General features: G+C 42.5%; 1 protein-coding gene and 1 pseudogene across 6 annotated transcripts; one reads left to right on the top strand and one right to left on the bottom strand.

Annotated features, from left to right (window-relative positions):
- The first annotated feature begins 2590 nt into the window (after positions 1–2590).
- LOC307035821 (uncharacterized protein) lies at positions 2591–17136 on the top strand. 5 transcript variants are annotated; one of them, XM_079675563.1, is made up of 7 exons: positions 2626–2728; positions 11292–11333; positions 15084–15341; positions 15442–15632; positions 15766–15856; positions 16386–16558; positions 16785–17136. In XM_079675563.1, exons 3-7 carry the CDS (start codon positions 15088–15090, stop codon positions 16961–16963), a joined length of 888 nt encoding a protein of 295 aa, XP_079531689.1. In that variant the 5' UTR covers positions 2626–2728; positions 11292–11333; positions 15084–15087; the 3' UTR covers positions 16964–17136. The 5 variants fall into 5 exon arrangements, with proteins under 5 accessions (XP_079531686.1, XP_079531690.1, XP_079531689.1 ...); XM_079675560.1 differs by lacking the exon at positions 11292–11333 and having other exon boundaries at positions 2591–2728; XM_079675564.1 differs by lacking the exon at positions 11292–11333 and having other exon boundaries at positions 2620–2733.
- On the bottom strand, positions 8707–13557 carry LOC307034883 (annotated as a pseudogene). Its single transcript, XR_013810644.1, has 6 exons — positions 13513–13557; positions 12690–12818; positions 12405–12598; positions 11935–12082; positions 11269–11473; positions 8707–9269 (listed from the first exon to the last, which is right to left on the bottom strand). The product of XR_013810644.1 is annotated as an uncharacterized misc_RNA (transcript).
- Position 17137: the final 1 nt, after the last annotated feature.

Genomic DNA, 17137 nt, shown 5'->3' with positions numbered 1-17137 from the left:
TTAACTAGGTCCAAAACACCCCGGGGCTTCCTACCAAATAACAGCTCAAAGGGAGAAAATCCCGTGGAGGACTGGGGCACCTCCCGCACTGCAAACAACAGAGGATCTAGCCATTTATCCCAATTACGGCTATCTTCGTGAACCAACTTACGAACCATGTTCTTTAGTGTTTTGTTAAACCGTTCCACCAGGCCGTCGGTCTGCGGATGGTAAACACTAGTCCGTATTGAATGGACGTCCAATAGTTCATACAGCTCGCGTAGTGTGCGTGACATAAACTGTGTGCCCTGGTCAGTCAGGATCTCTTTCGGGATCCCGACTCGGGAGATAATGTGAAAAAGTGCCTGCGCGACGCTCTTTGCAGAGATATTACGCAGAGGCACTGCCTCGGGATATCGCGTAGCATAATCCACTAGGACTAGTACAAAGCGATATCCCCGTGCACTCCGGTCTAATGGCCCGATGAGGTCCATACCAACTCTCTCAAAAGGCACCTCAATCAATGGTAACGGGCGCAAAGGCCCTCTGGGGATGGCCGGCGGGTTAACCAGCTGACATTCACGGCAAGATGCACACCACCGCTTCACATCTGCGCGAATGCCCGGTCAATAAAATCGGGCCATTATCCGGTGTAGTGATTTGTCGTACCCTAGGTGACCTGACATGGGGTTATAATGAGCCGGCTGGAAAACCATTTCCCGACGGCTTTTTGGCACCAACAACTGGGTATTTATCTCTCCTGTCTGTGTGTCACGGCTTACACGATACAGCCTGTCCCTAACCACCGTAAAGTGTGGGTGAGTGAGTGCTGCGTTTGGGTGTAGCTGGGAGCCATCAATACTCACCACCTGGCCGAAGGCGTGCTGAAGGGTCTCGTCCCTCGACTGTTCGAGGGAGAAATCCTCCACGGAAAACACCAGCGGGTCCAGAGGGACCTCCGCGGCCCCCTCCGTGTCCGTTTCCCCCTCGATGTCGTCAGCCGCCTCCAACTCTCCACTAAACACAGCACACAACTCACATTTCCCTGCCGTCCGTGAACGCACCCCCATAGCCCCCGCTAGCTTAGCAAACCCCGGCCAATTCGTTTCCAAAATCAGAGGGTGCGTAAGGCGAGCGCTAACTCCAGCCCTGACTCTATGCTTTTACCCCTTATAAGACATTTCCAGCGTCACCTCCGGGTACTGGTGAATATCCCCATGCACATACCTCACCTTCACCCACGATTCTTCAATCAATGCCCCAGGCCGAACCAGGCACTGATGGATCATCGTCTGATTACAGCCCGTGTCCATCAGAGCCTGGTGTGTACCCCCCTGTATACATACTGGTATACGGTACGTCCCTTCCAAACTGGGGGAGGCAACTGGCGGTACCCCAACCCGAACCAGCTGTCCGACCTCCATGAGAGGACACTCCTGTCCAGAGGCGCGGGAAGGTATTTTGAGTGGGGGTGCTGAGGTGCTGGACTCCAGTGAACACTATTACGGGCACTATAGAGCACGCACAAAAAAACTCCCCACACGCAAACACACAGCACACCCGCGACTGTTACAATGAAGGCTCGATAATCAGCTCACGGCATATAGGCAGGGGTAAAGTGCTATTTTTTACGAGTGGGGAGCGGACCTCACCTCCTCTAGGGGGGTCCGGGGGATGCTCCCCCGGGAAGATTTTTTTTAAATATTGAAGTTAAAAGCATCAACCTGGTGCACTTTGAGAGCAACATTAAGAGATCTATGGATACATCTCTCAACACCCAGATGAAACACAACTGTAAGCAGATGTTCTTTTTCTTTATGGATATTTTACAAATCACTCCCCTTTCAAACTGTATTCTTGTTTTACTGCCATATAGTATTTCATAACTGTTTTTCCTTTATTCTCTTATTTTTTTATAACTATAATGATCATATGAAGGTGTGCCGCGGAAATAATCTTTTGAATAATTTTTGAACAAACCGTTTGAGACCCACTGAGATAACTTAGACTAAAGTTAACTATCTAAACACTCAGAGAGTCCTTTAGCTCACCTGAGCCCCTCAGTCTGAGAGGAGAGCTCTCCTCCAGCTTGTTGTGGAACAAACAGCCCCGTATGTCCGTTAGTGCAGCTAGCTAACCAGATGCTAACAACACGGTCCCTGCTGCTGGCACCGGTCCCTCTCTCTCTCCCCCTCTCTCACACACACTAAATGCGCTATTTCCGCACACACACAGAGCCGCGAGCTTGAATGACACAAGCACACTTTTATTTCCATGCAACTCTCTGATTGGTCTGGTGTCTTGCCTCTGTTGCATTCACTGAACACGGGAAATTACAGTCCTGCCGTCCTTTCTAGTGTCTTGATGAGATTCACGTAAAGCACGGTTAATGTATTATATTATTGAGGTAGAATTGTCCGGGGCTACAGAAAAAACATTCGGGGCGGGCCAAAATATTATTTTACCAACAATGTGGAATTTATTGGCTACATATTACACAGATTATGCACAGCGGGAGCAGCAATAACCGTCGAATAATAATTCAGACAGGGGAGCTCCGCACCCCCTGCCTGCCGCTAGGGGGTGCTGCAGCGCCCTCAGCACCCCCCTTCCCGCGCCCATGCTCCTGTCGGAAGTGGCCGGCCTGCCCGCACCGCCAGCAATCCTGCCCTGACGTCTGAGGAGCCCCCCGTGGTGCCGGACGACCAGAAGCGTAGGCCGGACCCTGGGGAGAGATAAAAACAGGAGGGTAAGGTAGGGCTGGGGGGGAAAGTGTCGGGGCTGCGGGGTTGAGGCCGTGTGGTGGTGGTGAGGGAAGGACAGCTGCTCCAGTTGGAGTTATTTTCACAAAATACGTCTCCTTGCAGTATCAACATGAATTCGGCTGACTTTTATATTTGATCCAATAGGTAGATAGGTTATATTTACACCATAACGGTGCACAGCTGATATAAAGGGACACCTAGTGGTTAAAAAACGTTGTTGAATTTTTTTTGGGAAATTATGTTATATTTGATGAAAAAAATATTAAGAGTACATACTTTCATAGGGGGAAAGTAGAAGGTCAATGATAGAAATATAGAATAGATAATATCAAGAAGATAATGTAGTGATCTCTACAATAAAACAGTTTAGTGCAGGACGTCCAAAGATATTAATAGGAGGATGTTAAAAACAGACAAACTAATAAGGCTTTATTCAAACATTAAATTACGTTCCCACAGAACTACTGCATTGAAGCATAATTTGCTTCAGGTGTGTCTACATTGGAATTACATCTTCATTACTGAAGGAAAAATATTTTGCCTAGTGTTTGTTAACTGGGTTTTTAATGCAGTTGGCTTTTCTTAATGGTTACAATATTGCTATGAGTTATATCTGAAGCAAATTATGTTTCAATGCAGTTTAGTTCTGTGGGAACGTATTTTTTAGGAGACAGGGTTGTAACAGCACTCGATAGCAGCGTCCATGGCAACCACCTTAGCAACTATGAAAACGTTGAATGTGTACAATTTCCTTTAGTAATCGTCATAATAACTAGCAAACTAAAGACCATGTACATCCACTGTACAAATAATCTGAAATAACAACTCATATTTCTCGCATCAAATGACATCAAAACGTATTTTAATGGCCAAACTAACCTTAAAATAGGCATTTTCAACAGAGAATAAAACGAAGGTCGGCCATGTTTTTTTTTCTGCTGAGAGAAAGTTGAAGATCACGTGACATAGACGCCAGCCATTGGAAATTAATGATGAAAAGAAACGTAGGGATCCTACAATTTCAGAGGCGTTTTTGTAGAAATGCTACGTCCCAAGTTGTGGACCAACGTAGTTATTACACGTTTAAATGTGAGACTGGTAATGGTAATGCGAGCAAATAAAATGGCGGCTTCACAAAAACTTTTCGTTTGCAATTCGCCCAGCCAATCAGAAATTGGAACCTTTTTCTCCCCAGGAAAGTCCCTGCTCTCTAGCAGGGACTAAAAAGGGGTGAAAAGGTTTGCAAACAAAAGTTCTAGTTCCCGATCCTTTTGGTGTGAACACAAACATCCAGGAACTATCGGAACTATTCCTGGGAAAAGTACTCCGGTGTGAAAGCGCCTATTGTCCTGATGCTGTACAAGGGTGGTGCCCCATGATCACAAAATGATCCCTGGGGAGTCTGAGTGCCAATGACCTCATATTACATGTCACTTGTTGGATGCTTTTACCCAAAGTGACTTACATACAATCAATACTGTGGAGCAGTTTGGGGTAAAGTGTCTTGCCCAGGGACACAAGGACATACTGGCCGTTTCCCAATGTCGAGTAAAGCTGCTGCAGAGCCACTATTTCAAGTATACTGCGTCATCGAGTGGCGCCGAATGCTGGGCATTTAAACAGTCCTTCGGCGCCACTCGATGACGTAGTATACTTGAAATAGTGGCTCTGCAGCAGCTTTACTCGACATTGAGAAATGGCCACTGACTGCAGTGGGGATTGAACCAGTGCTCCTCTGATCCTCTGATCGGCACACTAACTAACTGAGCCACAGCCTCCCTAGCCATATTATGTCTGTCATTAATGTTACATAATCCCTCATAACAATTGTATTGCCTTTATTCTCTTTTTATCTTCCATTGACTGAATTGTAAAAGTCCAGTCTTCAAGCAATAACATTTTAAGTCCTTTTCCTGCACCTTTTTAAGGCCATGTTTGCAAAATGTATTAAAATGTCACTAGTTATTCAAATAAATCAATATCTGAGGTTAGCAAACATATACTGCCTTTGCTATTGACACCCATGAAGAATTGATCCCCCTGCACATATTTTCATCTGGTGTATTAATCAAATTGCCATGTGTTTTCAAATTGAAAACAAGGGACTATCCGCCCAGAACATTTTACAAAAATATATTTTTTAAAAGGGATCCATAAGGCAAAATCAGTGATATATATATATATATATATATATATATATCTTTATATAATATCAATATTATAACCAAAGTCATTTTCAGGTGTGGTGTTTGACATGTGTAATATGTTTTGCATTTTGTACTCATTTGTAGCCAATTTGGACAACTATGTTTCGCAAGAAAAATATCCTTTGATTGCATTATGGTGTGAATATATATACCCTACTAACTCACTATTATTTTAGGCAAAATGTATAGTTTAAATTTAATGTAAAAGCCAACTCAATAGTGCGTTAAAAATAGATAAAAAAACAGCTATATAATGTATTCTTAACCCTCCTATATCTTCACATTTGCTTTACACCCTTTATTGGGGGTCATTTTGACCCCAGGAGTTTAAACCTCAAGAAAATGATCATATTAAAAATTGTTACCAAAATATATGTTTCAGGTGCTTTATGTTTCTTTGTTGGTATCTAAATATTCCAATCCAATCCAATCCAACTTTATTTATATTGCACTTTAAAACCTTCAGACCAAAGTATTGTACAGAGAGATAAGCTCACAAAACATAAAATAAATACATTTAAAATAAAAGATACAAACACAAAACAAACCAGAATAAACGTAATAATAAAAAAATAAAAAACAGCCATATAATAAAAACAATAGACCATTGAAAGCAAATAAAAGCAAAAATCTACTTGTTTACGAATGCTAAGGAGAAAAGGTGGGTTTTAAGACGGGATTTAAAAACAGACAGTGTGGGAGCCTGTCTGATTAACAAGGGAAGGTCATTCCACAGTTTAGGGGCAGTAGCAGAGAAAGCACGGTCCCCTCTGCGCTTAGACTTTGTTTTTGGCACTCTCAGGAGCAACTGATCAGCTGACCTGAGAGTGCGATTTGGCGTGTAGCTGTGTAACAGCTCAGAGAGGTAGGGCGGGGCCAGGCCATTGAGGGCTTTAAAAGTAAATAAAAGAGTTCTCATTCATAACACTCCGTTCGATGTCTCACTATGGGATGCGCCTCAACGCGTATGCAAACAGAAGCATCAATCTCATTACACCAATCCTGATTGGCTGGTGATCTTGACGTCTACGTCAGGGAATCCACCCACCCTATAAGTAGCTTGCGCTACGACGCAGTGTCATTCAAACACCTCTTCTTGCTTCAGAGCACATCTCGAATTATCAGTAGCCGGGCTAGTTTGACGGTCCACAGACTGAACCCAAAGCTAACATTCGGTCGACGGGCGCTTGCCGGTTACTTTTTTGCTTTGCAAGAAGACTGAACAATATTAACACACCAGTTAATATTGTAATCTACCTCGCCGTTTCTTTCTTTCGAAATTACGGTAAGGTTTGATTTTTTTCTTCAAGCTAGTAACATACCTGTTGCTAGCTTTTCTTCCCTCCACACCGACACCACGGTAGCTTTCTCTTTTCTCTCTCACACCAGAGGAGACGGAGATAAAAACAAAAGGCATTAACACACCAGTTAATATTCTTCAAAGAATAAAATCTACACCGTCGCTTTTTCCTTTCGGATTAACGACAAGGTTGGATTTTTTTCTCAGTAACGTACCTGTTACTAGCGTGTCCACTCCACGCCGACATCCCAGCGAACAAAGATGGACCCTTCTCTCCCTCACACCAGAGGAGTCAGGGACTCGGAGGTTCGGCTATGCGGCTGCGGATTTAAGATCTCAGGCACAGACTCACACCAGGTCTGCTCGTCCTGCCTCGGGCTGGAAAACGCCCAGGAGGCTATCGATAACCCCGGCTCGTGCGGGCATTGTGCCCGCTTCACCATTAAGAGCCTCCGCCGACGGCTAGCACGCCAGGCTAGCTTGTCGGGACAGGACCCCCTCATGTCCGCTGATTCGCCGGCCGGCAATCAAAACATGGTGGCGTCCGCCGCAGAGATTGAGCCCCGCGCTGTGTCAGGCTGGGGCTCAATAACAGCGGCAGCCGCTGAACCGGAGCCCCGCGCCGTGTCAGGCTGGGGTCCGGTGGCGGCAAGAGCCGCGAGAGCGGAGCCCCGCGCTGTGTCAAGCTGGGGCTCCCAACTGGACCTCACCATGGTTCCACCCGCGGAGGATGTCCTGGAGTTGGACTATATGGAGGAAGAAGAGGATGCCTCTGAGTTCCTCCTGTCCGACTCGGATGAGCACGAGGATGACATCTTCGTTTCATCGGCTCAGGCTGCAAAGCCGGGAACGATGTCTGGGCGAAAGCACACCAGCTTTGCCCTGCCTAAGTATGCACTTGCAGGCCATGTGTCAACGCGCTGCGTCCAGGCTGGACATCCCATGGCCTGAAGTGGCCAAGGAGACCTCCAGATCTCGCTACGAGGGGAAGCAATAGCCCCAAGCAGCGAGGACGAAGAGGCAGCTCCTTCCAGTCTTTCCGGAGATGCTGGACGAGGTGTCGGTCTCGTGGAGAGACCGCCCTTTCAGCAACAAGGCCCCAATCCAGGGTGCCTCCTCCCTGGACTGTGACGGTATGGAGAGGCTCGGCCTGCTCCGCATGCCGCCCATGGAACCGCTGATGGCAGCCCACCTCCAACCGAGGCTGGCTTCGACACCGAGCAGGAACCCCACACTACCGGCAAAGGCAGACCGTTTTCAGTCAGCGATGACCAAACGGGCCTATAAAGCTGCAGCTTTGTCCGCCAGGGCACTCAACGTCTCCTCGCTGCTGACCGCCTACCAGGCGGAGCTCTGCGAAGACTTGTCGAGCAAACCTGAGCCTGCCGTTTGGGACGAGATCGCAGCGATCACGGACATTTGCCTCCGTGTGCAGCTTTGTGCAGTCCAAGCCACTGGCAAAGCACTGGGAATTATGGTGGTACAGGAGAGAGCCAGGTGGCTCAACCTGACGAACCTTCCAGACCGGGAAAAAGAGGATGTTCTGGACATGCCTATTGTTCCCAAGGGCATTTGGCTCCGCTCTAGCTTCAATGCAGCTGAGATGCGAATCAAAAAAGAAGGAAGACGAGGCTCTCCAGCTCTGTCTCCCCCGAAGGGTCCAGCCGCCACCTTCAACGGTCCCGCGGCAGGCCTTCACTCAAGCTGCCTCACGTCCTGCCCAGTTCAAGATACCGAAGCAGCAGAGACCACAGCCCGTCCCCAGCCCAGACTTTAGTTCCACCTGGAGTAAATTCACAAGCTACCCTGCAGTATACAAAGTCATTCAAACTAGCTGCACCTTTACGAGCTTTGAGAACACTTTCATGATCAATCATTATAAAACATATCATATATATTATTCTGAAATGGACCAATCTGCACAATGACTACTTTTACTGTCGCTACTTTCACTATATTTTTATGATAAAACCTTTCTACTTTCACTTGAGGAACATTTTGAATGCAGGACTTTTATTTGTAAAAGAGTATTCTTACACTCTGGTACTTCTACTTTGACTCAAGTACAAGATCTGAGTACTTCTACTTTGACTCAAGTACAAGACCTGAGTACTTCTACTTTCACTCAAGTACAACATCTGAGTACTTCTACTTTTACTCAAGTACAATATCTGATTACTTCTACTTTTACTCAAGTACAAGATCTGAGTACTTTTACTTTTACTCAAGTACAAGATCTCAGTACTTCTACTTTTACTCAAGTACAAGATCTGAGTACTTCTACTTTTACTCAAGTACAAGACCTGAGTACTTCGACAACCTCTGATTAATGGTTGATTTCCAAATGTTCTGTTGGTGCGTGGATGATAAAATAATAGTGTTTGATTGTATTGCCTTACGTATGCAGCTATTTGCCTGTGTTTAGAAACATAATTAAACATACCATGGACACACATTCAAACTATTTTCCATTTATTAAACATTGCAGATGAACAATTAGTCATACAGCTAAAGAAAACTACAACAATAATTTTCTGTATGATAATATCATGGAACCTGGAATTTGAACACACACCACTTAACAATAAACAATAAACTTAACAATAAACGACTGAACTGCTGTCCACTTTAGGGTAGGGCCCTTAAAGCATCCAGTGCTGCAGACAGTCCATCATCCTGCGTATACACTGGCTCCTGATCCCTGCACTTGCCTTTAAACATATCTTGTTACAATGCCTATGAGATCCTTTATCCCGTTTTGGAATGGTGCTGGCTCGTTATGAATGGCACGCTCAAAGAGTTCAGCAATGTCCGCATAGTTCCTTGCAAATTCTTGTTCAGCTGCTGTCTGGTGCTCCACAGTGGCAAATGGGTTTCTCCCAAACAGCGACACTCGTGTCAGAGAGGACCCCACGTCCTGATGATAGCAGTCTGCAGCATCTGTAGCTTCAGGCAAAAGATCTGCAGGCAGTCTCTTTGGGCACCCACCATGAGCAAGTTGATCTGGGATACCCTTACCTTAAAAAAAAACACAAATAAGTGGCCATTGTTAGTGTAATGTTACATATCACGCATATCAATGAACCTCATAGTCTGTGCTATTAGTACACTTCTTACAAACTTTAAAAAGTATGTTTTTAATTTGACTGTTTATGTACTTACCAGATATATATGTTTCATGCAATAAGAGTAATCTATAAACTAGATAGTAGATATGTCTTTACTCAGACAATTATTGAAATATTGTAATATATACAGGACTGTCTCAGAAAATTAGAATATTGTGATAAAGTTCTTTATTTTCTGTAATGCAATTAAAAAAACAAAAATGTCATACATTCTGGATTCATTACAAATCAACTGAAATATTGCAAGCCTTTTATTATTTTAATATTGCTGATTATGGCATACAGCTTAAGAAAACTCAAAAATCCTATCTCAAAAAATTAGAATAGTTCCTCAGACCAAGTAAAAAAAAAAGATTTATAACAGCAAAACACAATCAAACATTTGAAAATGTCCATTAATGCACTCAGTACTTGGTTGGGAATCCTTTTGCACGGATTACTGCATCAATGCGGCGTGGCATGGAGGCAATCAGCCTGTGGCATTGCTGAGGTGTTATGGATGCCCAGGATGCTTCAATAGCGGCCTTTAGCTCATTAGCATTGTTGGGTCTGGTGTCTTTCAGCTTCTTCTTCACAATACCCCACATATTCTCTATGGGGTTCAGGTCAGGGGAATTTGCAGGCCAATCGAGGACAGTAATGCCATGGTCAGTACACCAGTTACTGGTGGTTTTGGCACTGTGGGCAGGTGCCAGATCATGCTGGAAAATGAATTCCTCATCTCCATAGAGCTTTTCAGCAGACGGAAGCATGTAGTGCCCTAAAATCTCTTGGTACACAGCTGCATTTACTCTGGGCTTGATGAAACACAGTGGACCAACACCAGCAGCTGACATGGCTCCCCAAACCATCGCTGACTGTGGGAACTTCACACTGGATTTCAAGCAACTTGGATTTTGCTCCTCTCCAGCCTTTCTCCAGACTCTGGCGCCTTGACTTCCAAATGAAATACAAAACTTGCTTTCGTCTGAAAAGAGGACTTTGGACCACTGTGCAACTGTCCAGTGCTTCTTTTCCTTAGCCCAAGTCAGACGCCTCTTCCGTTGTCTTGAGTTCAGAAGTGGCTTGACCATGGGAATACGGCTATTGTAGCCCATTTCCCGGACACGTCTGTGAACAGTGACTTTTGATACCTGGACTCCAGCTTCAGTCCACTGTCTTTGAAGCTCCCCCAAATTCTGGAAGCGACTCTTCTTCACAATGCTGTTAAGGCTGCTGTCATCTCTCTTGGTTGTGCAGCGTTTCCTGCCACATTTCCCCCTTCCAACAGACTTTTTGTGGATGTGCTTTGAAACTGCACTCTGTGAACAGCTTGCTCTTTGAGAAATTTCTTTTTGTGTCTTACCCTCCTGATGGAGGGTGTCAATGACGGTCCTCTGGACAGCAGTCAGATCAGCAGTCTTCCCCATACTTGTGATTTAGTTTACTGAACCAAGCTGAGTGTTTTTCAAGGCTCAGGAAACCCTTGCAGGTGTTTCGAGTTAATTAGACGATTCAAGTGATTCGTTGAACACCCTACTAGTATACTTTTTCATGATATTCTAATATTTAGAGATAGGATATTTGAGTTTTCTTAAGCTGTATGCCATAATCAGCAATATTAAAATAATAAAAGGCTTGCAATATTTCAGTTGATTTGTAATGAATCCAGAATGTATGACATTTTTGTTTTTTTAATTGCATTACAGAAAATAAAGAACTTTATCACAACATTCTAATTTTCTGAGACAGTCCTGTACATGCCACATTTAAACATTTCCATCAACCTAGTGTAAAAAAGGGGATACAGAGAAAAACAAATGTAGGATATAAGTACAACTTATAAAAATGCATAAAGAAGGTCATTTGTTATGGGGCTTAAGTAACATTCTGAAAACTGCTATAAAAACCTTGGATTCTGTGTGCATTCCAGGACTGCACCATCCGGTCAAGTCCAATTTTGGCTACCTGACAGGTAAGAGTGGACACACAATATCGTGTGATGTTGTTTTCGAGGTTTAGTTCCTCCTGGTCAACTAAGTGGTTGAGTGCGCCTTTCAGAGGGTAGTTTACCCTGTTGTTTACCTCTGGCCACATCCTTTCTATAATATGATTCTGTAATTTAAAGTAAATAAAAATGAGAAGAGTCAAATGTAGAGAGCACATTGTAATTTCCCATTGTTCATTTCCCAATTTCTTTCCAAATTTCCGGCTTTGTATTTTATCCATTTCCTGTTGTATCCAGTTCAAAGGTACTGTGTATCTCTCCTATTTCATAGGAAAAAGCTAGCAGTCCCCTAGAGAAGTTTAGTGAACGCCATGGGTCTATTGACAGCTTTATCAGCTAGCAGTTGGGTGAATAATGGAATGAGATCAGAAATATTTTATTTGTCTCGCCACAGGGTAATTTACATGATTACAGCAGATAAAGTGAGGAATAAAAGACAAAAATGGCTATGTGGGGATTGTCCACAGTATTGAGTATGTCAGTCGCTTTGGATAAAAGCGTCTAACAAGTAACATGTAATGTAATGTATGAACACGTTGATCGCAATTCAGATAAAAAAACAACTCGCCTGTTTTGACTTTGTTTGCATGTATGGCTGTCTGCCTGTGTTATTCCGGTAGTCTGCCAATTTCTCCTGCATGAAAAAAGTCAAGTAGAATTATTTTCCATGGTCTACTCGGATTTGGTCCCACATTCCATATCGTAGGACAGCACTCCTGCAAAACAGCAATACAAAAGTCTTATGACATGTAACAGAATTTCATGTTTGTTGTTACAACCTAAGCATTGCTAAAGCGAATTTGTACGCAGTTAACATTTTGATCTCATCAATCAATTACCAAGTAACGTACAATATACAGTGGTTACCTGTCAGTAGTTTTCGATTTACAATATTTTTCCCAAATAAAACTGTTCAAATAAAGCTACATTTAGCCATTGTGTTTTTAGTTAGCTAAACGTTTACTAAATTATTTACTGTCTGCTGTTTGTAACCTTTTTATTATATTATTATAACAGAAACAGGGCACTGAAACTTACTGGTAAACCTCTTGATATATGGTCAGGTTGTTTTTCACTGGCATGGTGGAGTGGCTTACAATGTTGCTGGAGAATCCGTCCACGGCAAGGACGTGGGTCACCCCATACATCACCAGTTTCTCGTTTTGGTCAATGTGCAATTTGTGACCCATGTACTCTGCACTGTATGGCACTGGATTTAAATTCCTTAATCTCTGAGGAATTAAACACAATGTTATTGTTCTCACAATATGTTCACAGCAATGTACAATACAGGAACATCTAGATGTTTTTAATAATACCTACACGATACCGATCTGCATGATATGGCTGGTTAGTTTCTCTGAGGACACGGCCAACACGCCCCTCTGATGCTCAGATTCCTTTTGAGGCCAGGTAACCAGTCATCATTTTTCTTCCATATGTTGGTCCAGTCTGAATTTGTAAACACAAAACAAAAACTAAATAGGACCAAGGTACGTTTTAACTGTTTGTTTTTTAGTTCTAATTGAAACCAAAAAAAAACAGAATAGTTATCTCATTATTATTTACACAATTATGTCCAAAGTTATTAGTGAGTATTTCTGTCACATCATTGTTAAGCCTCAACTCAGCTCCTACGTCTCAAAGAAAACCCATAATTCAGGGCTCGTTACATTTGTTTGTATTGTGAGAATAATCAATATACATATTACACCGGAACTTTAGTCCACTGATGTATTGTTCCCCCACGGACAAATATCGGGGGTAGTAGCTTCCGGAACCGGAAGTTGCATTGTTTTTAGCATTCACAGTAGGATGTAGCATATCAAGCAGCATTAGTGAAGAGATGGATAAAAACGCGTGTAGTTACATACTAAACACACCGTCTCCAACTGCCACTCATCGATGCTAACATATCAACTGTTACTATATGGTTAACTATCATGTATATAGCTATTTAAATGCTTATGAATGGATGTTTAGCTACATCAATAGAGGGCAACGGAATATGACGCCGCCAACCAATGGGAGAAGACTGGAAGTACCAGAGTTTATAATCGGAGCTGAAACGTTTATACGGCCCCTCTCCCGTCGCAGCCTCAGAGGAACGTCATGTTTACTATAATTAAAACCCTGTCAATTTTACAAGAAGTTTCTTGGATTCTTTCTGGCCATTGACTCCTCCCAGCATTCCGAAGCCCAACAGTAGGCTATAGAGTCGTGCAGTGACACGTCCTAAAATCATAAATCTTTCGATTCGATTTATGATTATAAAATTATAAAAGTAGGGTAGACATGTGGAGATTATCCGACTGAACAAACCGTGATCCGTCTCTTAAATTTGTGTCAACCGCAGACATTATTTCGAGCTATTTTCCAAAATCCTATGGCGAAATTGCATAGCTTTTTTGTCGAGGGAACCAGAAGGAACTTACTTCCAGGTTTTAGGACGCTTCACTACACCACTCTATTACTATGAAGTAATAAGTACAGTACTTGAGTAAATTTACGTAATTACTTTACATCACTGAATTAAGCCATAGGCCTACCTCACCTCAACAGCTGCTTTAGCAACCTCTACTTCCAGTTGGGAATCGTGCACTCGCTCTCTGCCTATACCATTTTGGGTACAAAAGCGACGGATATTTGTTTGGGAGAACCCTTTTGTTAAGCCACATTCATACTGGAGATGATCGGATATATTTTGATCAGTATAACCATCTTTTATCATACTTTGTATAACTTCTCTGTAGGCTAACAAACTGGACTCCATTATTATTAATAAGGAGGGTGACTATATTTCCCGCGGTCAAACTTTCCTGTCATGCGCACAGCAGTCCTGGTGTAAATTGATGGTACATTTACGGCACCATGCCGTAAATGCACCCTGTGTAATGCACACATTACCGCCAAGAACGACTTGTCGGACACGGCGATAGCAATATATTGTTAACAATAAACACGGAGATGGAGTCATACTTTCTTTTCAGAGGCAGCCAGCGAGTTACTCTTAAAATAGACGACATGCGCGTCGACAGAATCAGCCGCATTTTTCAGGTATTTTTAAGAGATTCGTGATTAATTATTGATTGAACAGGCACATGGTGTGTTAAGGTGTAACAAGCTAACCTTGTTTCAATAGCAATAAAGCTACGAGTCGTCTGGACGAGAGTCAGTTAATCATTCAATTTAAAAACAAAACAATATTTAGATATCACATTGTAAATGGGGAAGGATATTATTAGGATGTTATCGGATGTTATCCTTAATTTGGTGCACAAAATAGACATGGCATGAAAAGATGTGAAAAGATTCAATGATCATTATTTTATATGAACTGTTTTGCACAAATAACTGCATAACTATAATTGAACTTTGCAGAAGCGAAGCAAGAAGAAACTTCAATAACTTAAAAACAGCATTTACTTGGTGACAGCCCTGAGACAATTTAGTCGTACAGTCCAGCAAGACATTTATTTATAAACTATATCAGTGCATTTAGATTGATACTGAGGTCTGATATAGGCATACAAATAATCTTGAGGATTAACTACTAACTGCATGTTTTTTTAATACAATTAATAAACCACTACCACCATTGAAGAAACGACACAAAGGAAGAAATTATGCAAGGAAACACATGGAAAGACAAAGAACAATGTAGTGATTGTTTAAAAGGAAATTGTGAAATATATATAACCTGTTATTTTCTTTTAGGTCAATGCAGGTAGCCTTTTCATCACTGATGCCGCCAACGTTGCAGTTTTTCCATTGGATAGTGGGTGTTTCTGCTCCCTGGACCTCTCTGATCACGGTCATTATGAGGTTCATAGGGAAAAACCTGGGGAGACTCAAAGGATCCAGACAGAGCCAGCTGAGTAACGGCCGTTTGCTTTTCGTCATAGTCAGCCAAATATCTACTGTAAACATGAGTCAGTTGACTAGATCAATTAGCACCCCTCGGTCATTTCAAAGGTAATGAGAGGCCCATTTCATACGTTGGCATGCTTTAGAATGTTACGTTTTAGTCCATGTTGCTAACTAAATGTGTGTCACTGTTCTTTTTGCATTACAGGTCAATACATGTGTCAGAAATAATGGATGGAAAGATTTTTTCCACAAGGGTGGTCATGATCAGATTTGTTGAATCAGAGGCAAGCGTTCCACTGATCACAGGAGAAGTGAATATGGCCATCGGAGACAGTGAGGAGTACATCCTTACAGACACCGTTGGGAATGAAATCGTTGAGTCTGAAGGGACAATTGGTAAATATAATTATTCTATATTTCATTTTCATTTGTGCAAAAGATAAGGGTCTGAAAGTGCTATCAGTACAACAATGTGCCCCTTTTAACATTTGATTTTCACGTGTCTTTACTCTTTATTTCTCTCATAAAGGGTCTTTGTACTGGAAGCCGAATGCAAGAAAGATCCATGCTGTTGAGAGCTCTGCTTTCAGGCAATGGCGTCGAAGAGGCTCAAGAAGCAGGTGTGGTTGAATAACAAAACTGATTTTGTCTGGAGAAGGTTTGAACTGATCTATCAATAGGGATAATAATGTAATGTGTAAAGAAGGGCTAGCACTCAAACTGAAGGGTCACGATATGCAGCATTTCACTTTATTTTACTCGCTAACAACAGACTGGCAAAACCCTCTCATTATTTGAAAAAGGCTGCTTTCTGGCCATTTAGCATTTTTGCAGCTCAAGGGCTATATACGTTTGCCATCTGGGGCAGACATGCATAAGCATGGGCTTCACTGTAGCACACCTCAGTACTCTGTGGGTCAGCACATGGTATGAAGAGTCACAGTCAACATCCGTTCTACAATCAGCATTTATAAACAATATCCTTTAAATGTAATTTCAAGAAATGAAATGTTTCCACATGCTCTTGTTTATTTAGCATCATCTAATTTGCCATGGAATACATAACTTTCTTTAATCTCTAATAAAATGAAGAAAAAATCTTAAATGACTGCTAATACTTAAACTATTTTCAAAATGTGACAAAAACAGAAATGAGCTATCTGAAGTCCACACACTGAGCAACAAGGTGGAGGAACTGCTGGATGCATCCCACGGCCTGGAAGAAGTCACCAGGAAGATTTCTGACATAGTGGCAGCCAGCCAGGACTTGGTAGTACCAAGGCCAGAAGTCAAACAGGCATTTAGCTGTTTGATCTGCAGAGGTATTGTTTTCATCTTCTCTTTGAATAATGCTCAGTGTAACAAACAGTATTTAAAAAATAAAACGTATAGGTGCCGGATTTTCATATTATTCTAAGTTAATCTTTTCAAATCTATTTCTGAACAGTATCTTTCTCAGTTTGAGTGCATGCTTCAGAAATACAGTCCATGACATCAATCAGTAACTATCAGCATATCTTTAAAAACCTCTCTTTTTTCTTTTTAAAGACACAATGACTGGACCCATGTTTTCCTCCTGCTGCCGAAGCATCGTGGGATGCAGGCTCTGTGTGGAGGAGTGGAGGATAACATCTCCCCAATGCCTTAAGTGCAGGGATCAGGAGCCAGTGTATACCCAGGATGATGGACTGTCTGCAGCACTGGATGCTTTAAGGGCCCTACCCTAAAGTGGACAGCAGTTCAGTCGTTTATTGTTAAGTTTATTGTTTATTGTTAAGTGGTGTGTGTTCAAATTCCAGGTTCCATGATATTATCACACAGAAAATTATTGTTGTAGTTTTCTTTAGCTGTATGACTAATTGTTCATCTGCAATGTTTAATAAATGGAAAATAGTTTGAAT

Source organism: Notothenia rossii (genome assembly GCF_949606895.1).
Source record: "Notothenia rossii genome assembly, chromosome: 4".
Lineage (NCBI taxonomy): Eukaryota > Metazoa > Chordata > Actinopteri > Perciformes > Nototheniidae > Notothenia > Notothenia rossii.
Note: the sequence above shows the minus strand (reverse complement) of the source record. Positions and strands in the feature narration are given on the sequence as shown.

Excerpts from the sequence above, each read along its gene's own strand:
- LOC307035821 (XM_079675560.1), top strand. The coding sequence starts at position 15,088 with ATGCAGGTAGCCTTTTCATCACTGATGCCGCCAACGTTGCAGTTTTTC. Across the intron at positions 15,342-15,441 it reads ACCCCTCGGTCATTTCAAAG|GTCAATACATGTGTCAGAAA; the intron begins GTAATGAGAGGC and ends TTTGCATTACAG. Across the intron at positions 16,559-16,784 it reads TAGCTGTTTGATCTGCAGAG|ACACAATGACTGGACCCATG; the intron begins GTATTGTTTTCA and ends TTCTTTTTAAAG.